This window comes from Urocitellus parryii, chromosome 1 (genome assembly GCF_045843805.1).
Source record: "Urocitellus parryii isolate mUroPar1 chromosome 1, mUroPar1.hap1, whole genome shotgun sequence".
Taxonomy (NCBI): Eukaryota; Metazoa; Chordata; class Mammalia; order Rodentia; family Sciuridae; genus Urocitellus; species Urocitellus parryii.
This window is the reverse complement of record NC_135531.1, coordinates 245,489,175-245,512,199: the sequence shown is the minus strand read 5'-3', so window position 1 is coordinate 245,512,199 and position 23,025 is coordinate 245,489,175. Positions and strand designations below refer to the sequence as shown.

At 34.8% G+C, this 23,025-nt stretch overlaps 1 protein-coding gene across 1 annotated transcript in view; it reads left to right on the top strand.

Moving 5' to 3' along the window:
* Window positions 1–23,025, top strand: part of Dnah7 (dynein axonemal heavy chain 7) — a 282,698-nt gene that overhangs the window by 34,970 nt on the left and 224,703 nt on the right. The window contains exons 8-10 of the mRNA XM_026408842.2: window positions 4,612–4,731; window positions 19,459–19,642; window positions 20,560–20,739. Coding sequence (XP_026264627.2) covers window positions 4,612–4,731; window positions 19,459–19,642; window positions 20,560–20,739 — 484 coding nt within the window. The remainder of the gene's footprint in view (window positions 1–4,611; window positions 4,732–19,458; window positions 19,643–20,559; window positions 20,740–23,025) is intronic.

Sequence of the window (23,025 nt, the reverse complement as noted above, 5' to 3'; positions counted from 1 at the left end):
TTTTGATCAATCTTATTCCTCTGTACCTTCCTTTTCACTGCCCTCCTCACCCCCATTCCCGTGATCCCCTTGCTTTAATCTACTGGTCTCCCTTCTGTCATCATTATTATTTTAATTAGTGCATTATAACTATATATAAATACAGGATTCATTATGGCATACTCATATATGGATATACCAAAAGTTGGCAGATTTCATCCCCAGTATTTCTTCATGTTCTCCCTTTATTCCTTCCTCTCTACCCCTTGTTTGAATCTATTTTTGTGGGATTCTTTTTGTAAAATTCCTTTTACGATGAACATTTTTTCCCATATTTGTTGACCATTTGTATTTCTTTTTTTTAATTGATTTTATTTTTTAAATACATGACAGCGGAATGCATTACAATTCTTAATACACATATAGGGCACAATTTTTCATATCTTTGTATATAAAGTATGTTCACGCCAATTCATGTCTTCATACATGTACTTTTTTGTTATTTTTATTTTTTTTGCATTACAATTCTTATTACACATATATACCACAATTTTTCATATCTCTGTTTGTATATAAAGTATGTTGACACCCAATTCAAGTCTTCATACATGTACTTTGGATAATGATGTCCATCACATTCCACCATCCTTGCTAATACTCTGCCCACTTCCTTTCCCTCCCACCCTTCTTCCCTGACTAGAATTCATCTAATCCTCCCATGCTCCTCCTCCCTACCCCTCTCTGAGTCAGTCTCCTTATATCAGAGAAAACATTTGGCATTTGTTTTATTGGGACTGGCTAACTTCCCTTAGCATTATCTTCTCTAGTGCCATCCATTTACCTGCAAATGCCATGATTTTATTCTCTTTTAATGCTGAGTAATATTCCATTGTGTATATATGTGACATTTTTTTATCCATTCATCTACTAAAGGGCATCTAGGTTAGCTCCACAGTTTAGCTATTGTGAATTGTGCTGCTATAAATGTTGATGTGGCTGTGTCCCTGTTTTTAAAGTCTTTTGGGTATAGTCTTAGGAGAGGGATAGCTGGGTCAAATGGTGGTTCCATTCCCAGGATTCCAAGGAATTTCCATACTGCTTTCCATATTGGCTGCACCAATTTGCAGTTGTATTTCTTCTTTTGAGAAATTTATGTTAAGATCATATTCCCATTTATTTGTTGGATTATTTATATTTGGTGGTAAGTTTTTTGAATTCTTTATATATGCTGAATATTAATTCTCTGTTAGAAGAGTAACTGACAAAATTTTTCTCCCATTCTGTAGGTTTTCGTTGGTAGAAGGCTCATTATCATAAAATTTTTAAAAAGACAAACATTTTCTTTATGCCAACTAAGCTCAAGCTAATGCATAGTGAATAATATTCTTTTATCTGATCCTTTCTGTTTTAAACCAACGGTTTAAACTATTATTACAGTGCTGTATTTCTTTTCCCTGAGAAAATAGAAACAATGTCTGGTAGTATTTTTTTTTTTACATCTTCTTAATAATAGAGCTACCTGAAAAAAATAGGAAATATTATCCCCAGAGATTTCATGGGAAATTGTACTGTAAAACCTTTCAATCTCAAAACATTACAGATGGAGCTTATGCCTAGAATTCTTTCTCAAATCAAATACTAAGGAACTAAGAAAATTTCTTCTCATGGCTATGAGGCAAAGTAAATTCCAGAGCTCCTTCTGAGCAGCTACTTCTTATTTGGTACTGTTCTACTACACACATCAGTAGCCTGATTTACAGCTACAGTTTTGAAATATAATAATGTTCAAATAGTTGACCAAGAAGATTGTGCTGTTGCATTATTTGTTAAGTTTATTGCATATAATGGAAAATACAAATTAATAGTAACTTAAATACTTTATCATTTATTTTATCAGGTAGAAGAAGCTTAAAGATATACAGTCAATCCTTGCTGGATATAATATCTATTAGGGTCCTAGGACCTGAGATTTTCCTTCTCTTTCATGACATCCATTTTCAAGGGTTCAAGTACTTGCTGTTAGTGCTCCTCATTTTACAAAGCAGTAGGAAGCAAAATATATACAGCTTGCTCTAATGGCATCAGAAACCTTGAAGGGAGTCTTCATAGAAGTTGCTTAAATTTCACTGGCCAGAGTTTAGCCAAGTTCTGGAAGGTTGGGAATATTGTACTAAATTTTCAAAATATTTTATTTAAAATACACAGAATGAGAGAAAATCTTTGTCATCTACTCTTCCAATAGAGAATTAATGTGCAGACTTTATACAACAAAAAGCTCAACCCCCCAAAACAAACAACCCATTAAATAAGTAGGCAAATGAACTAAACAGACACTCTCAAAAAAAGTAGAAGTGGCCAACATCTATAAATATTTTTAAAAAGTTCTATATTTGCATTTATATAGAAATATAAAAATGTTCAACATTGTTGGCCATTAAGGAAATGCAAATCAAAACTACATTGTGATTCCATCTCACATCAGTCAACGGCAATAATCAAGAATACAGATAGCAATGAATGCTGTTGAGAATGTAAGGGAAAAAGGAACTCCTATACACAGTTGGTAGGAATGTAAATTAGTACAATCACTGTGGAACTCAGTATAGATGTTCCTCAATAAACTACAAATCGAACTACCATATGACCCATTTGTACCACTTCTTGATATTTATCCAAAAGAATTAAAGTTAGCATATTTTAGAGATGTATGTATAACCATTGTTTATCCCAGCACAATTCACAATAGCTAAATATGGATCAGCCCACATCTCTGTCAATAGGAAAATGGATGAATAAAATGTTTATCTATCTACCTACCTACCTACCTACCTACCTACCTATCATGGGTTTTATTGGGCCATAAAAAAGAACAAGATTATGTCATTTGTTAGGAAAATGGATGAATCTGAAGACCATCATATTAAGTGAAATAAATAAGATTCAGGAAAACAAGTTTCATATGTTTTCTCTCAAATAGGGAAAGATAAAGAAAATAAAAGATGCCATGAAAGTAGAAGAGAGAGTGTTGAGGTATAGAAAGGACAGAAGTTGGAGGCAGAAGGAGAAGATAAGGGGTGGTAATGGGGAGTAAAACTGATCAAATTATATTATGCACATGTGCAAATATGCCACAATGAAACTCACCATTCTGTATAATTAATATGCATCAATAAAAAAATCAACGAAAACATTAAATAGTGCAATTGTCTAGAATAACACACTAGAAAGTTTCTCTAGCATTGGTTCCCTGTTTATGCCTAATGTATTGTCAATGTCATGTACTAACTGCATCTTAATTTGAGATGAACTTGTAGCTTGTGAGAGAAAGTTTGCAATATGTTTTGTTTACTAATCAGTATTTTAGTCTTTACATAAAACTTAAGTGTGATTTTTTTTGAGTTAGTGTTTTAATAATGTGCCCAGGCTGGCCTCACTCAAATTCATTATCCTTCTTTCTTAGCCTCCTTAGTAGCTAGGATTATAGGCATGTACCAGCATGCCCAGCTTAAATGTGGTGATTTTTTTTTCCAGTTTTTGTTTCTGTTTTTGGTACTGGAGAAAACCCAGGGCCTCATTCATGCTTGACAAACACTCTACCACTGAGCAACATCCCCAGACATTTTCTAATTTTTGAGTCTGGATCTCCCTAAATTGCCCAGATTGGCCTTGAACTTGCAATTCTCCTGCCTTTGTCTTCTGAGTAACTGGAATTATGTGCTACTATGTTTGGCAAAGGTGATGTTTTTTAAATAATGTGTTTACTATCTTCCAGAGAACATAAAAATTACTCACTCATATGGAAATGAAACAGCAATCAAGGGAAGAGCTCTGTAGTTAAATTGAGATGAATAACGCAATGATACTAATAGCTAATATTGGTCTTTCATTTTGTTTAATTGGCCAGAGAAAAATTTTAAATGAGTAAACTATGTACATAATGAAATATATATCATTGCAGTGAGAAAAAAAACATTGCATTGAAAACTGTAGTAAGTTGTGTGTTAGAGAAAAAAAAACAGACAGGTTGAAAAGATTTTGATATGATAGATCTTTTTTATTTTAATTTTTTAAGTTGTAGACAAATACAATACCTTTATTTTATTTATTTTTATGTGGTGCTAAGGATCAAACCCAGTGCCTCACACATGCTAAGTGAGTACTCTACCACTGAGCCACAACCTCAGCCCCAATGCAATGGATCTTAGTGAGGTGTGAGAACTTCTGTACTCCCTGGCTCTCTACTATTCAGGACTGCTTCCTTTTCAGAGAAGGTGCAAGTTTTATTTTAGAAGTAAATCCTATGGCAGTGAACCCATCTTTTTCTGTTATAATTGTTCCAGTTTAAAAGCAAAAGCCAGTTTAAACTATCCATTAAATCAAAGTTATTATGCTCTTCTACTTCACAGAGAAATTTCACAATATTATATTATGTCCCTATTGAATTTTACTATATATATTACTTTTAAATTTAGAAAATCTCATGTTATTGAATATTTAATTTTATGGAACATACTTTATAATGATAAAATGTAGATATATGCTGTCTTTGAGAAAGGCTCAATTAGCAAAAATGTTATATATCAAACAAGCTTGATCTTATATTATCATGTTCTTTTTTTTTATCTCTTGCAGAAAATTACGTTTGGTTGATATAGAAGAATTTCACAATCGCCAGGATGCCTTAGAACTGTCAACTTTTCAGAATATTATCATGAAACACTTGGAATCTGCCAAAGAGACTCTGTTTAAAATGTAAAGTTTTGAAATATCATATAGGAAAACATAAGTTTATAAATGTGATTGATGGGGAATTATTTTTTAACTGCTTTTAGAAAATCCCATTTCAACAAGTTTTACATCATTTCCATTAGAGAATTAATAGGTCTTTAATTGCCTTAGTCTATCCAGATATTCTCCACTGCATAGATTGCACAGAAACTAAAATGATCATAACTGATAGTTGCTTTTTTCTAAATATCTGATTTCTGCCTCTGCTCTGAGAGTGTGTTGGAAACCATGCAGGAATGATCATGAACTAATCATTTACCAGATAGTTTTCTGCATCTACATGCAAAGTGCTGTGTCTCTTCCATTTTGACTTTGGATGAAGGATGCAGAAGAGTTTAAAGAATGACTCAGAAGGAAAAATATGTTGCTTAAATGAGTTTACAATCTCAATGGAGGTTAGATTTAGATTTATCAAATGATAATCAAACAATTCCTTGGATAGTCCCTTCAATTTGGAATAGCCACATATGATAATTAATGATGTTTTACTCAGTAAAACATGGGAAATAGCCTCTCTCATGGATCATATTTATAAGAAATAGACTATTAGGATTAGGTCAATTTTCAAATATCACATGAAACTTATATAATAGTGTCATTATTTCCAAAAGTTACTTAGAAAGGTGAGTTGATCATTTTAAAATTAACTTTTAAAAATGTTACTTTGGGGCCTGCAAGCGAGGCGAACCTGCAAGCCACGGGCGGGCGGGTCAGGACCAGCGACCAGCCAAGTGACAGCAGCTGCACGCGCCGGCGGGGAACGCAGACCGGACCCACTAGGACAGGTCCGGCGGACGGCTGAGGGCTAGGTGCGTCCCCTCCCCCAGTGTCTGCAGGTAGGCAGGGGACTGTGAACACCAGCAGAGCGGGCCCAAAGCCTGCTGAGGGGCGGAACCGGCCCCTCCCCCAGTGCCTGCAAGTGAGGCGAACCTGCAACCCATTGGGAGGTTAGGCCCAGCAACCTATGGAGTGACACAAGTGCCCCTGGCGCCTGCTGGGTAGGTGGACCTTTGACCGACCAGCAAAGCAAACCTAGGGCCTGCCAGCATGGTAGACGGATCACACTAATTGGAGGAGGATCACAGCCACTACCTGCCCTGCAAGGGTGATTTTTCAACTATACAAGAGCAATATAAATAAATAGAGGGGGAAAATATCAAAGACACAACAATTTCACCAAGCAGAAAGAAACGCCAGCAGTATGAAACGACAAGGAAAGAAAGGACCACAGGCAATGCAGGTCAACTCAACTTTAGAAGAGGTAATAGCTGCAACAGATGGAATGTCAGATAGAGAGCTCAGGACATACATGCTTCAGATGACCTGGAGTCTCAAGGAAGACATGAGACAGCAAAATCAGACAATGAAAGATCACATTGACCAACAAATCCAGGAAGTAAAAGATCAATTTCACAGGGAGATAGAGGTAATAAAAAACAAACAAATAGAAATACTAGAAATGCAGGAAACAATAAACCAACTTAAAATCTCAATTGAGAATACTACCAGCAGAGTGGATCACTTAGAAGATAGAACATCAGACAATGAAGACAGAGTATTTCAACTTGAAAAGAACATAGATAGCTCAGCAAGTCTACTAAGAAACCATGAGCAGAACATTCAAGAGCTATGGGATAATATCAAAAGACCAAACTTAAGAGTCATTGGGATACAGGAAGGCACAGAGCTCCAAACCAAAGGATTAAGCAATCTATTCAGTGAAATAATACAAGAAAACTTCCCAGACTTGAAGAATGAGACAGAATCCCAAATCCTAGAAGCCTACAGGACGCCGAATGTGCAAAATCATAAGAGATCCACACCTAGACACATTATAATGAAGATGTCCAACATACAGAATAAGGAGAGAATTTTAAAAGCTACAAGGGAAAGGAAGCAGATTACATTTAGGGGTAAACCAATCAGAATAACAGCCGATCTCTCAACACAGACTCTAAAAGCTAGAAGATCCTGGAATAACATATTTCAAACGCTTAAAGAAAATGGATTCCAACCAAGAATCTTGTATCCTGCGAAATTAAGCTTCAGGTTAGAAGATGAAATTAAAACCTTCCACGATAAACAAAAGTTAAAAGAATTCGCAGCTAGAAAACCATCTCTTCAAAAAATCCTTGGCAAAACATTACAGGAAGAGGAAATGGAAAATAACATTGATAACCAACAATGGGAGGTAGGACAGTAAAGGGGGGAAAGTAGTCAAAGAGGATAACAAATCAGGTTTAGTAATATCAATAAACAAATATGGATAGAAGAACAAACCATATCTCAATAATAACTGTAAATGTTAATGGCTTAAACTCACCAATTAAGAGACACAGGCTAGTAGAATGGATCACAAAACAAGACCCAACAATATGCTGTCTACAGGAGACGCATTTGATAGGAAAAGATGTTCATAGACTGAAGGTGAAAGGTTGGGAAAAATCATATCACTCATATGGACCACGGAAACAAGCAGGAGTGTCCATACTCATATCTAATAAAATAGATTTCAAGCCAAAGCTAATCAAAAGGGATAAAGAAGGACACTTCATACTGCTCAAGGGAACCATACACCAACAAGACATAACAATCATAAATATATATGTCCCAAATAATGGTGCAGCTGTGTTCATCAAGCAAACTCTTCTCAAGTTCAAGAGTCTAATAGATCACCATACAGTAATCATGGGAGACTTCAACACACCTCTCTCACCACTGGACAGATCTTCCAAACAAAAGTTAAATAAGGAAACTATAGAACTCAATAACACAATTAACAACCTAGACTTAATTGACATATATAGACTATACCACCCAACATCAAGTAGCTACACTTTTTTCTCAGCAGCACATGGAACCTTCTCAAAAATAGACCATATATTATGTCACAGGGCAACTCTTAGACAATACAAAGAGGTAGAGATAATACCATGCATCTTGTCTGATCATAATGGAATGAAAATGAAAATCAATGATAAAAGAAGAAAGGAAAAATCAAACATCACCTGGAGAATGAACAATAGGTTGCTGAGTGATCAATGGGTTTTAGAAGACATCAAGGAGGAAATTAAAAAATTCCTAGAGTTAAATGAAAACACAGACACAACATATCGGAATCTATGGGACACATTGAAAGCAGTTCTAAGAGGAAAATTCATTGTTTGGAGTTCATTCCTCAAAAAAAGAAAAAACCAACAAATAAATGATCTCATACTTCATCTCAAAATCCTAGAAAAAGAAGAGCAAAACAACAGCAAAAGAAGTAGAAGGCAAGAAATAATTAAAATCAGAGCTGAAATTAATGAAATTGAAACAAAAGAAACAATTGAAAAAATTGACAAAACTAAAAGCTGGTTCTTTGAAAAAATAAATAAAATTGACAGACCCTTAGCCACGCTAGCGAAGAGAAGAAGAGAGAGAACCCAAATTACTAACATACGGGATGAAAAAGGCAATATCACAACAGACACTTCAGAAATACAGAAGATAATCAGAAATTACTTTGAATCCTTATACTCCAATAAAATAGAAGATAGTGAAGGCATAGATAAATTCCTTGAGTCTTATGATCTGCCCAGATTGAGCCAGGAGGACATAGACAACCTAAACAGACCAATAACAATAGAGGAAATAGAAGAAACCATCAAAAGACTACCAAATAAGAAAAGCCCAGGACCGGATGGGTATACAGCAGAGTTTTACAAAACCTTTAAAGAGGAACTAACACCAATACTTTTCAAGCTTTTTCAGGAAATAGAAAAAGAGGGAGAACTTCCAAATTCGTTCTACGAGGCCAACATCACCCTGATTCCGAAACCAGACAAAGACACTTCAAAGAAAGAAAACTACAGACCAATATCTCTAATGAACCTTGATGCAAAAATCCTCAATAAAATTCTGGCGAATCGGATTCAAATACATATCAAAAAAATTATACACCATGATCAAGTAGGATTCATCCCTGGTATGCAAGGTTGGTTCAATATACGGAAATCAATAAATGTTATCCACCACATCAATAGACTTAAAAATAAGAACCATATGATCATCTCGATAGATGCAGAAAAAGCTTTCGACAAAGTACAGCATCCCTTTATGTTCAAAACTCTAGAAAAATTAGGGATAACTGGATCATACCTCAACATTGTAAAAGCAATCTATGATAAGCCACAGGCCAGCATCATTCTGAATGGAGAAAAATTGAAGGCATTCCCTCTAAGATCTGGTACAAGACAGGGATGCCCTCTCTCACCACTTCTGTTCAACATAGTCCTCGAAACACTGGCCAAAGCAATTAGGCAGACGAAAGAAATTAAAGGCATAAAAATAGGAAAAGAAGAACTTAAATTATCACTATTTGCAGATGATATGATTCTATACCTAGCAGACCCAAAAGGGTCTACAAAGAAGCTATTAGAGCTAATAAATGAATTCAGCAAAGTGGCAGGATATAAGATCAACACGCATAAATCAAAGGCATTCCTGTATATCAGCGACAAAGCCTCTGAAACGGAAATGAGGACAACTACTCCATTCACAATATCCCCCCAAAAAATAAAATACTTGGGAATCAACCTAACAAAAGAGGTGAAAGATTTATACAATGAAAATTACAGAACCCTAAAGAAAGACATAGAAGAAGACCTTAGAAGATGGAAAAATATACCCTGCTCATGGATAGGCAGAACTAACATCATCAAAATGGCGATATTACCAAAAGTCCTATATAAGTTCAATGCAATGCCAATCAAAATCCCAACAGCATATCTTGTAGAAATCGATAAAAGAATCATGAAATTCATATGGAATAATAAAAGACCCAGAATAGCAAAAACAATACTAAGCAGGAAGTGTGAATCAGGCGGTATAGCGATACCAGACTTCAAACTATACTACAGAGCAATAGTAACAAAAACAGCATGGTACTGGTACCAAAACAGGCGGGTGGACCAATGGTACAGAATAGAGGACACAGTAACCAATCCACAAAACTACAACTATCTTATTTTTGATAAAGGGGCTAAAAGCATGCAATGGAGGAAGGATAGCATCTTCAACAAATGGTGCTGGGAAAACTGGAAATCCATTTGCACCAAAATGAATCTGAATCCCTATCTCTCGCCATGCACAAAAGTTAACTCAAAATGGATCAAGGAGCTTGATATTAAATCAGAGACATGGCATCTGATAGAAGAAAAAGTTGGTTATGATCTACACGCTGTGGGATCGGGCTCCAAATTCCTCAATAGGACACCCATAGCGCTAGAGTTAACAAATAGAATCAACAAATGGGACTTACTCAAACTAAAAATTTTTTTCTCAGCAAAAGAAACAATAAGAGAGATAAACAGGGAGCCTACATCCTGGGAACAAATCTTACTCCACACACTTCAGATAGAGCCCTAATAACCAGAATATACAAAGAACTCAAAAAATTAGACAATAAGATAACAAATAACCCAATCAATAAATGGGCCAAGGACCTGAACAGACACTTCTCAGAGGAGGACATACAATCAATCAACAAGTACATGAAAAAATGCTCACCATCGCTAGCAGTCAGAGAAATGCAAATCAAAACTACCCTAAGATACCATCTCACTCCAGTAAGACTGGCAGCCATTAGGAAGTCAAACAACAATAAGTGCTGGAGAGGATGTGGGGAAAAGGGCACTCTTGTTCATTGCTGGTGGGACTGCAAATTGGTGCAGCCAATTTGGAAAGCAGTATGGAGATTTCTTGGAAAGCTGGGAATGGAACCACCATTCGACCCAGCTATTCCCCTTCTCGGTCTATTCCCTAAAGCCCTAACAAGAGCATGCTACAGGGACACTGCTACATCGATGTTCATAGCAGCTCAATTCACGATAGCAAGACTGTGGAACCAGCCTAGATGCCCTTCAATAGATGAATGGATAAAAAAAATGTGGCATTTATATACTATGGAGTATTACTCTGCATTAAAAAATGACAAAATCATAGAATTTGGAGGGAAATGGATGGCATTAGAGCAGATTATGCTAAGTGAAGCTAGTCAATCTTTAAAAAACAAATACCAAATGACTCCTTTGATATAAGGGGAGTAAACAAGGACAGGGTAGGGACGAAGAGCTTGAGAAGAAGATTTACATTAAACAGGGATGAGAGGTGGGAGGGAAAGGGAGTGAGAAGGGAAATTGCATGGAAATGGAAGGCGATCCTCAGGGTTATACAAAATGTCATATAAGAGGAAAGGAGGGGTAAGACAAGATAATACAAATGGAAGAAATGATTTACAGTAGAAGGGGTAGAGAGAGAAAAGGGGAGGGGAGGGGAGGGGAGGGGAGGGGGGATAGTAGAGAATAGGACAGACAGCTGAATACATCAGACACTAGAAAGGCAATATGTCAATCAATGGAAGGGAAACTGATGTGATACAGCAATTTGTATATGGGGTAAAAGCGGGAGTTCATAATCCATGTGAATCAACCGTGTAATATGATGTATTAAGAACTATGTAATGTTATGAACGACCAATAAAAAAAAAAGAAATATAGAGAGTATTTATATCAGGTTTTAGATTAAGGATATTTTTCTGGAATAAGAGGGGCATTTCAAAATAATAAAGGGAGTTCATCAAGGAAATTTAATCCTAAATGTGTATGTATCCAGAATCAGAACTTCAACAGTCTATTGGAAACTGAATCCTAAGTGAACTTGGAAGCATGATTCTGTTCTCAAATGAGACTTCATATGAAACTACAGCTCCAGCTGACAGGTTGACTGCAACCTGATGAGAGACTTTGAGACGCTGGCAGCTAGCTAAGCCAAGCTGGATTCTTGACCCACAAATACTGTAATAATAAAGTTTGGATTTCTTTAAAAAAAAATGTTACTTTGGAAGAACTTTTACCTATTATTTTATATTATATTTATTTAAAACAGAGGAGAGGTGAAAAATAAAACTGCACAATTAGTTGCAGAGAAGAAAATGCCCTCTTAAGAATGTGATGCAAATAAGTTATCTTAATCTATGACTGCAGGGTTATACCCTAGAAATACATTATCACTGTAAATTTTAGTAAAATGCATGTCAAAGTACAGAGGAGAGTGCAAACCCTTACTGAATAATTGTCTCTGTGAAATGTAGATTGATTAGCTTTATCTCTTGATGCTTCCTGATTGATTCTAGGGGAAGAATTCTCTGACCACACCTTAGTGAGCCAGAATGGTTTTATCATGCCTAAAAGGCAGAACATCAGCTCACAGTGGAGACACAGTTAGCAAATAATTAATTATGACATCTACACCAAACCCAAAGGAATTTTCTTAGCCCTTATCTTTCTCTTCTACTCAGCAGTTGCCATAGGTGGATACACAGTTTTCTGGAACTATGTGTTTTCCTGTGCGCTTATCTGTTCTTCTCCACTGTCTCATTTTTCTATCAACTTAATCTCACTATCTCCTAAAAGTCCCCAAGTCCTTTTTCTTTTCTTTTCTTTTTTTTTTTTTTGGTCTCTCTCTTATTTATATTCTTTTGACAATTTCATCCTTCTCAGCTGTCTAAAGATCTTGTTTTCTGAGCTCTTGGTCCTTCTTAATAATTTTATACTGAATATCTCAGTTGAATATCATGTCAGTACCTGAATCTCAGCATGTTCATAACAATGCTTATCCTCTTTCTTCCAAACCTATTCTTCCTCCTCTGGATCATTCCTAGGGCAACTTAAAAATCTTGTGACTTTTTTTTTTTTTTTTGGTCTCTTTTGCTGATTGTCTTTACCCTTACCACCTTCTCCCTACCCCAGCAACATCCTATTTTTAATTTTTTTCTATTTTTAAATTTTCCTATTTTTAATTTTTTAATTGTTTTCTTCTTTATTTGTTCTTTTTAGTTACACATGACAATTGTATGTATTTTGACATATCATACATACATTGAATATAACTTCCCATTATTGTTGGTTGTACATGATGTGGAGTTACCATAGTCATGTATTTATATATGAACATAGGAAAGTTATATCTGATTCATTCCTCAGTCTTTCCTATTTCCATCTCCCCTTTCTTCCCTCTACTCCACCCTGTGCAATCTGGTGAACCTCCCCTCATCCCTTCCCCCTCCCCCCAACCCATTGAGAGTCAGTATCTGCATATCAGAGAGAACATTAATCTTTGTGTTTTTTTGGAACTGGTTTATTTCACTTAGCATATGGTCCCTATTTCCATCCATTTTCTAATAAATGCTATAATTTTGTTTTTTTATGGCTGAGTAACATTCCATTGTGTATATATAATTCATTTTCTTTATCCATTCATCTGTTGAAGGTCACCTAGGTTAGTTCTATAGCTTAGCTATTATGAATTGAGCTACTATGAACATTGACGTGGATGTGTCACTATAGTATACTGATTTTAAGTCCTTTGGGTATATGCCAAGAAGTGGGATAACTGGTTCTATTCCAAGTTTTTCGAGAAAATCTCCATACTGCTTTTCAGAATGGTTACGTAAATTTGTAGTCCCACAAGCAACATATGAGTGAACCTTTCCCCCCACATTCTCGCCAACATTTATTGTTACTTGTATTCTTGATAATTGCCATTCTTCCTGGAGTAAGATGATATCTCAGTGTAGTTTTAATTTGCATTTTCTAATTGCTATATCCTACCCATGTCCTGTCTGGGTGGTGGGAATGGGGTTCCCCTTGGCAGAATGGGTTGTCTGAGAAATAAAAAGCTAAGAGAAGTAAAATGACGAAAACAAAACAAAACAGAACAAAAACACAGAACACAGAAAGTGGTTTCAAAAGCAGGTGTAGGATGGACAAGCTGATCCGATGGTTCAAGCTCTGGCCAAATGGAGCCTGCACCTGCCCTATTTAGATCAGGAAACATCAAAGACATTCTATAGAACGTTCTTTTCCAAAAAAGGTTAAAGTTGGGCTGTTTAGTTCCTAACAAGTTATGCCCATCTTTAGAGCTACTATGAGGAATCTTCCTAGCAGAGTGGAGAGAAAGGTCATGTGCATTGGGCCATCTATTGAGGTGGGACAGCCACAGAAAGTTCCCAATGCCAGACCTATTTCTCCCTGGCTTCCATGCCGAGAGAAGATCCACGTGTATTTCAGAGATGGCTCCTTGCAGCTAGAGATATTGAACATTTTTTCATATATTGTTTGATGGCTCATATTTCCTCTTCTGTGAAGTGTCTGGTCAGTTCCTTTGCCCATTTATTGACTGGGTTGGTTTTTTTGGTGTTAAGTTTTTTGAGTTCTTTGCATATTCTGGGGATTAATGCTCTACCTGAGGTGCAGCTGACAAAAGATTTTCCCCCATTCTGTAGGCTCTCATTTCAGGTTCTTTATTGTTTCTTTTGCCATGAAGAAGCATTTTAGTTTGATGATATCATTTATTGATTCTTGACTTCTTACACTTTAGGAGTCTTATTGAGAAAGTCTGTCCCTAAGCCAACATGATGGAGATATTTGGGCTTACTTTTTCTTCTAGTGGGTACAGGGTCTATGGTCTAATGCCTAGGTCCTTGATCCACTTTGATTTGAGTTTTTTGCAGGGTGAGAGATAGGGGTCTAATTTCATTTTGTTATGTATTGATTTCCAGCTTTCCCAGCACCATTTGTTGAAGAGGCTATCTTTTCTCCAGTGTATGTTTTATATGCAATTTGCCAGTGTTTAATTAAGAATTTTTTGCATCTATGTTCATCAGGGATGTTGGTCTGAAGTTTTCTTTCCTTGATATGTCTTTGTCTAGTTTTGTTATCAGGATGATACTAGCTTCATAGAATGAGTTTAGAAGGGTTCTGTCTTTCTATTTCATGGAATAATTTGAGGAGGATTGATGTAAGTTTTTCTTTGAAGTAGAACTTGACTGAGAATCCGTCTGGTCCTGAGCTTTTCTTTCTTTGTAGGTTTTTGATGGTGTCTTCAATTTCATTGCTTGCAATTGATCTGTTTTAAATTTTCTGTGTCTTCCTGATTCAATTTGTGTAGGTCATGTGTGTCTAGAAATTTGTTGATGTCTTCAAGATTTTCTATTTTATTAGAGTATAAATTTTCAAAATAGTTTCTGATTATCATCTGTATTTCAGTAACATCTGTGATATTTCATTTTTCATACAGAATTTTCATAATTTCATAGAGAAATTTCATAATTTCATGAATTGCTCTCTTTCTCTTCATTAGCTTGGCTAACGGTTTATCAATTATATTTATTTTTTCAAAGAACCAATTTTATGTTTTGTCAATTTTTTGAATTTTTTAAATTTCATTGATTTCAACTCTGATTTTAATTATTTCCTGTCTCTATTGCTTTTGGTGTTGATTTGTTCTTCTTTTTCTAGGGCTTCGAGATATATGTAATGTTAGGTGTTTTGTTTGCTGATTTTCTATTCTTTTTTTATTCTTTCTGCTGACTTTCTATTCTTTTGATGAATAAGCTCAATTGCAGTGAATTTTCCTCTTAGCACTGCCTTCACAGTGTCCCAGAGATTTTGATAAGTTGTGTCATAATTCTCATTTACCTCTAATTGTTTTCATTTCATCTCTGATTTCTTCTGCTATCCATTGGTCATTCAATAGTGTACTATTTAGTTTCCAAGTGTTAGAGTAGCTTCTGTATTTTATTTTATCATTGATTTATAATTTTATTCCATTATGATCTGATAGAATGTGAGGTATTATCTATTTTTTTTTGTATTTCCTAAGAGTTGCTTTGTGACCTAAGAAATAGTCTATTTTAGAGAAGGATCTATGTACTGCTGAGAAGAAAGTGTATTTAGTCATTGATGAATGAAATATTCTATATGTGTCTGTTGAGTCTAAATTACTGTCATGCAGCATGGGTTTGCCAGGCCTGTATTTTGGGTCAAACTCGGGTTTGCCAGGAATTGGCTCCTTCAGCTGTTGGCCCTGGTGCTGCAGCTGTAGAACTGTTTCTTCCTTGTGCTCTGCACACTGCTGGTAAAGATGAGGTTTCTTTCCACTACAAAGCTATTGAGCAGCATACCTTTCAGTTTAGTCGGGCAGTGTCCCCGATCTCCAAACTCCATACCCAGACACACTTCAGTCCTCCCCAAAATGCAGCTTCCTTTAATTCCTTTATTCCTCCACAGAGGGACTGCTCTGGTTGGAGCATGGCTGTGATACTGGAGATTTCTGCCTTATTTTATTATATCCAACTTCCTGAGTCCCCGATATGCTTCGAATGTCCAGTATTAAATTCTAGTAAAGTTACCCCCCATTTTTTGTTCATTCACCCACCTTGTTGAAAAGCTGCCTGTCTGATTTCTTGGTTTTATGCCACGGAGCAGCCAAGAAAGCAACCTGCTCTATTCTGCCATCTTGAAACCTCCTTTCCTACTTTTTTTTTTTTTTTAACAAGTAAGATATATTTCACTTACCATAAAATGTGTACTGTCTGTGGTTTATGTATATTCACACAGTGTACATAACCACTAAATCCAGAATGCTTTCCTCAGCCCAAAAGAAGCTCTGTATCTTTTGCAATTCTTCCCTCTGTAAGTGCCTGGTAATCACAATATACTTATTGTCCATATGGATTTCCCTGTTCTGGAGATTTCATCTAAGTGAAATGATACAATATGTGGCCATTTATTTCTGGTTTCTTATATGTAATACATTTTCAAGTTTCATCCATGGTATAAAGCATGTCTCAATACTTCATCTCTTCTCAGGGCCAAATAATACTACATTGTACAGATAAACCAAATTTTGTTTATCTATTCATCAATTGATAGACATTGAGTAGTTTTCACTTTTTGATTATTTTGAATAATGCTTCTATGAACAATCATTTTGTATAAACATGTTTTTTCTGTTCTCTTGTGTACGTACCTAGGAGTGGAATTGCTGGTTATTTATGGTAATTCTATATATAATGTGTCTGTTGAGTCTAAATTATTTTAACTTTTTCAGGAACTGCCACAATGTTTTCCAAAAGGACTGTAAGATTTTACATACTTACCAGCAATGTATTAGAGTTCTGATTTCTTCACATTTTTGCCAATACATATTGTTTATCTTTCGGATTATACCATTGTGGAGGGTGTGTCAGTAGTATCTCACTGTGGTTTTGATTTGCATTTCCTTAATGACTAAGTTGAGCACCTTTTATATGATTATTATTAATTTATTGATCTTCTATGGATAAATGTATATTCATATCCTTTACTCATTAAATATTGGGTTGAGTTTTTATTGTTGATTTTTAAGAGTTGTTTATATAGAAATACTAAACCCTCATTAGTTCTATGATTTGCAAATATTTTTTCCATTAACTTTCTTGCTAGTGAATTTAAGGTACAAATATTTTTACTTCTGAGGAAGTATAAGTTATTATTTTATTTGGTTGCTTATGCTCTTGCTATCATATCTAAGAAATTGTTGCCTAATCCAATATTACAAAGATTTACTGGTTTGCATTTTTTTTTCCTCTAAAAGTTCCAGTTTTAGCTTTTACGTTTTAGTCTCTTTGGACCATTTTGACTTAATTTTTCTGTGTGGTATGAGGAAGCAGTCCAAATCAATTACTGTTACTATTATTTTTTGGTACTGGGGATTGAACTCAGAGGCAGTCAACCACTGAGCCTCATCTCCAGCCTTATTTTGTATTTTATTTTGAGGCAGGGTCTCACTGAGTTGCTTAGTGCCTCACTTTCACTGAGGCTGGCTTTGAACTTGAAATCCTCCTGCCTTGGCCTCCTAAACCACTGGGATTACAGGTGTATGCCACCGTGCCTGGCCCAAGTCAATATACAGTTGTTCTAGCACTATTTGTGCAAGTCTTTTGTTCACTGAGTGGCCTTGACACCCTTGTACATAATAATCTGGCCTGCCACCTTGAATCCCTAGAACCCTTTCTTCTGTCCTTTAGATCCTCACTTCAGTGACCCTTCCTCCATGAAATCTTCACTGTTGCCTCTTTGGAAGTGATCTCTTTTTTTCTGGATGCTTCCAGAACCTTATTCTCATTACTTCTTCCTTTTGTATTTCTTTATGTATGTCCCTATTTTCCTTCACTTGCCTATAAGCACTTTGAGAACTGAAAAATACTCTGTACTCCAAATATTATTGCACATAATAGGGAATCATAAGTATTTTGAAGATAATGAGTAAATGAATATTTTAAATGCATTTAGTCATCCTTTTTCAAGTCCTACAGATCCAAACCTTATTTTATCTTTTGCCCAAACCTGCTGGAAGCATTTCAGTTTCCTTTCTTGGTACGGTCCTCTTCTCCTTATATTTGCTGCTTTACCAGTATTTATGTGTTGTTTTACCAGTGAGATGCCTCACCAAAGAAGCATCTGCTCAGGCTTCATCTGAGTACCTGTCTTTAAGTTCTTGGTTTTAATTCCAAAGTTCTGCAAATGGCTTTCCTTTATTTATTTTTTTTTTCATTTTTTAGTGTATTATCTCTATCACCTGTTATCTGTATTTCAGATAGTGAAATAAGAGATATTAGCACTACCTACCCACTCATTTTACTTTTTATCCTACTTCTACTTCCTTTTTCTCAGGCTTTTCTTATTCTTATTTCTATCTATTCTTTGACAAAATTGACATCTTCACTATAAAACCCTTCTTCAGTACTTAAAAGGAAAATGATCTCTCTATCCTTTGACTTCATACCTGTTTTTATTGAAAGCACATTGCCTTCATTATTGTGAGAGAAAGGATGATGTCATATCTTTTTATATCTCCTGGAACACTGTTCTTAGCATATAAGTAGACATTAAATATGGATTTGTTAAAAGGATGAATAAGAATATTTAAAGCTTAGATTATCTCTCTAGGAACATTCAGATGACTCTTGAAATTATATTAACTACTTTAAAAAGATCCATTATCTCTCATGAAAGAAGGTACCAGTATTTTCTAATCCTGTAGTATTGAACAGTAGTTTTATAAGCTGAAAACTCAACTTGTTATCATCATGATGTAACTACATATGAAATTGCCTGATTATTCTTTTTTTGATTTTTTTTAGTTGTAGTTGGACACAATACACTTATTTTATTTGTTTTTATGTGGTGCTGAGGATTGAACCCAGGACCTCACACATGTGAGGTGAGCGCTCTACCGTTGAGCCATAACCCCAGCCCCTGATTATTCTTTTATTACACATTTTAAACTTTGTTTTGGATCAGTCATTCTTTTAGGATGTCACATTAAGAGAAATGTAAAAATAAAATATGATTTTGTTGATTTGTACTTCATCAATTATGAAACTGAATACCATTAAATACTAATTGGGTTTAATTTGTTATAAGCACACCCTTGATTTAATCAGTTGTTCACATTATAGCTTTAAACTAACAGATATATTCCAAGGAGAACATTTAAGAGACTGGAGAGAAGTATCTCATGATAGCCAATAAAGTTAGTTCTCATATTTCTTTAAAAAGTGCTGGAATCATAGTTCCAGGAGTTAGATTTATGCCTTACAGCATCACATCAATGAGTCATTTTCTATTAGTTATGATTTAAAATTTCTTTTCCTAGGAGAAGTGAAATATTCTAGCACTTACATTTCTGAGAGTGGATAATGTCACTTAGCAATATACCTCTTTATGAAGACCTTTGGATGTCTAGAAATTACAGTTAATGCTTATTGTAAAAGGAGTAATTCATTGAGAGTATTGACTTTTAAAAGTCTTTTGTTCTTTCAAGGTGGTTTCCAGAAGTACAGAATATTTATTACCAAGGTAATAAAAAAAAGCAATTGCCAACCAGTGACAACAGTGCCAAATTGGAATCTTTTTTCAACTGTGCTGCTACACTTATGACTTTACAGCTGCAGGACCTCACTTTAGCCTCCATGCAAGATTTCACAGACTTAATTGCACAACCCCCTGTAAGTATAGTTCAGTACACTAATATGCATTTAGTAACTTACTTATTTTTTTCTTTCAGAGAGGAAAATGACAAAATATCTTTACCAGTGAAAAAAACAGAATACATATTTAGATCTATTGTGCTTATTTGTTAGATTAAAAAGCTGATGTCAAAAAAAAGTTTGTGTCCAATTGTGAGTTCAAAGCTAGCCTCAGCAAAAGCAAGGCACTAACCAATTCAGTGAGACCCTGTCTCTAAATAAAATACAAAATCGAGCTGGGGGCGTGACTCAGTGATACAATGCCCTTGAGTTCAATTCCCAGTACCCCTCCCCCCCAAATTGGTGTCAACTTACATATTTAGGATATATGATTATTATCAGTGAAGATTAAGGGAAATAAGAAAAAATTTCCATAATTAGGATACCTGGATCATAGAGGCTGGGGAGAGCTTTCATGAGGAATGTTTTCTCTTTCTAGAAGAAGGTTTTGTTAGGTATAGTATGAACAGGGTATTGGAATTGGAATGTTTTGCCTGGGACTTATTCTTGAATGATCCTAAAGTGTGCTACTAAGCATCTTCTAGGTTTGTTTTTTTTTTTTTTCCTGGTACTTTGACCCTATAGTTAGCCTATAGGCCAAGTGGATAGTAGATACCAACAAATATAGTTTGCAATCACTCTTACTTTCTCCTGTAGAGCTCCTCCTTGGATTAACTGTCTAAGGTCAAAGAAAAAGTATGGGTGGCTTCCCATGTATTGTAATTGGAACTGGTGTGCTTTTTATCACCATATATATATATATATATATATATATATATATATATATATATAAATAAATATATATATATGTGTGTGTATGGTTGTTTAGTTATGAATATTAATGTGAATATTATGTTATATATACATGTACATATATACATTTTTATTTTTTGTAGGATTCTGTTAGAGCTTTTGAACATCCAGGTTTCATCATGAGGCTGATTCTTGAGAATGATGCCATTACGTTTGAACCTGACTTTAATGACTATATAGATATCTTTGTAAATGTTTATGCTATCATGATTAAGGCTGTCAGTTTTGTGCCAAGAGTTGAGACAAAATTGTATTCTAAGTGGGTAAGTAACAAGAAACTTCTGATTGCTTTAATTTGCATAAGGTATTCACTTGAAATAACTTCTGAAAGTGTAGACAGGTACCTTTGTTTCATAGACTATGAATGGCTCAGTAACATTGGCTTATAAAGAAGCTTTGTTTAAAAACAGTTATCATTTTCCATCAACTTATCATATATATATATTTTTTTTTTCTAGTCTACTATTCCACTAAGGGGAAGGAGTTAAAGTTGTGATGGGGTTTGAAGCAGTTGATGAGTGTTTACTGTGGGTCTCATACTGTTTGCTATAGCACTTATTCAATTCTGTAGACCTCCATTATGCTTTTCTAGCTCTGTAAAACTATCCTGTAGCTGATTACCTTTCTTATATGTTTTTTTTCCACAAATAGTGAGCTCCTCTTTGTATATTTTAAATTCATAGATCCCATCTATGATATTTCAACAGTAGTCACTGAACTTTAGTACATGAAACAACCATGCCTGAATATTTCCTAAGCTTACAAAGTTTTCCAAGGTGGCAATTCCAATCTGTAGTTTTCTTCTGCTTTTTTATTTTTAAAGTAGTTTACAAATATTTCACCCATACAAAAGAGTACAGGATATTAGTATGTAAAGGTTTACATGGTAATAAAGTTAACATCTATTTTAGCTATAGCCCATCTTGAGGGAAAGGATGATACTGAAAATTGAAAGCTCTCCCTCATTGCTCCTTCCTATTTAGATCCCTATTCTACTTTTTAGCAGAATAATCACTATCCTGACTTTTGGATTTATTATTCATAATTTTAAAAGATAAACTCTCTGTATGTCTATAAATATCTAAACAATTTTTGTTTTGATTTTTCATATCTTTGTATAAGTATGAAAAATCATCTTTTATATCATTTGTGACTTGATTTATTTCACTTAACATTATGATTGTGAAATTATGCATATTAAGGGTTTTATCTTCACTTCTGAGTTTCTAATTTTTTTTCAGGAATTCCATTTATTTTTCAAGAAGGCCTCATCATTTTTGATAATCTTTTGTATATCATCATGTGTTCATTAAGCTTTTACTTTTCTTTATACACATTAAATATCTGTTATATTCTATACTTAATAATTGCAGATATATATGGTCTTTGCTATTCTAATTCTGCTGTTTGCTGACTCCTGTTACTAGTGTTCTTTTTCCTCTGGATATTTTTCTTTTATTATTATGGGTATGGATATATATATAATATTATATATATATATATATATATATATATATATATATATATATATATATATATGAACTTTGTGCAGGAAAGTCTTTGAGGTTGTGGTTTAAGTTGATTCTTTGGAAGTTGCACATAGACCATGGAATTATTTTAACTAACTATAACAATAACAATTTTGTGAACAACACTGCCAATTACCAACTCTGTTTGAGAACAAGCTCAGGGTTCTAACTTCTTAAGGCAGCCATTTTTTTTCCTTCACTGAGAAATCAGGCAAAAGCAGGACATTTCTCTTCTTTTTCTCCCCTCATGCAAGGATTCTGTCACCTTTTAGTATTCTGAAGGTTGGTCTCCTCAGAACCATCATTTTATTGTGTCACCTTTCATTGTTCATCATTTTATTTGTGGGTATGAAATATGACTTCCTACCTTGGTCAGTTCTGAGAGTTTGTCACCCCACAGCTACTTCCCACCTCCTATTTCTACCTTGCTGGAGACTCAAAAGTGAAGCTTAGAGAAGGAGATCAGTGCCATTCCCAGGGCAGCTGCTCACTTCTGCAGACTGTGATCTATCTCAAGTCATGCTGTCTCCTATTGGCCCCTTAAATTTTTGTTTCCTTAGGTATATATTATAAATGATAATTTTAGTCATTTTATGGATATCTGTTTCTCATATTGTCATAGAAGTCACTCAAGAAACATAACTGTTCACTTTGTCCTTTGTGAAATTCAATTCCTTTATTACATTTTTTTTCATGTAAGACTTGAGGTAGCATATGACACACACATATACAATAAGTTACCAAGGTGAATTAATAAGTTCTAAATAGATAAAAGTAATAATTGTAATTATCCAAATGAGTACAATTACTATAATTTTATGGTTATAAAATATGACTATAATCTTCCTGATTTCTAAAAACATGAAAATGTGACAAGTTCAAGTTAGGATTAATATAATCAATTTAAACTTCTCAGGGGAGAATGATATTTTTTTCCTGGTATCAGATTTTGAGAAAAAGGTTTTTCATGGGGCATGATACCTAGGGTAATGTATGAATATTACCTGGTGATATTTTAAA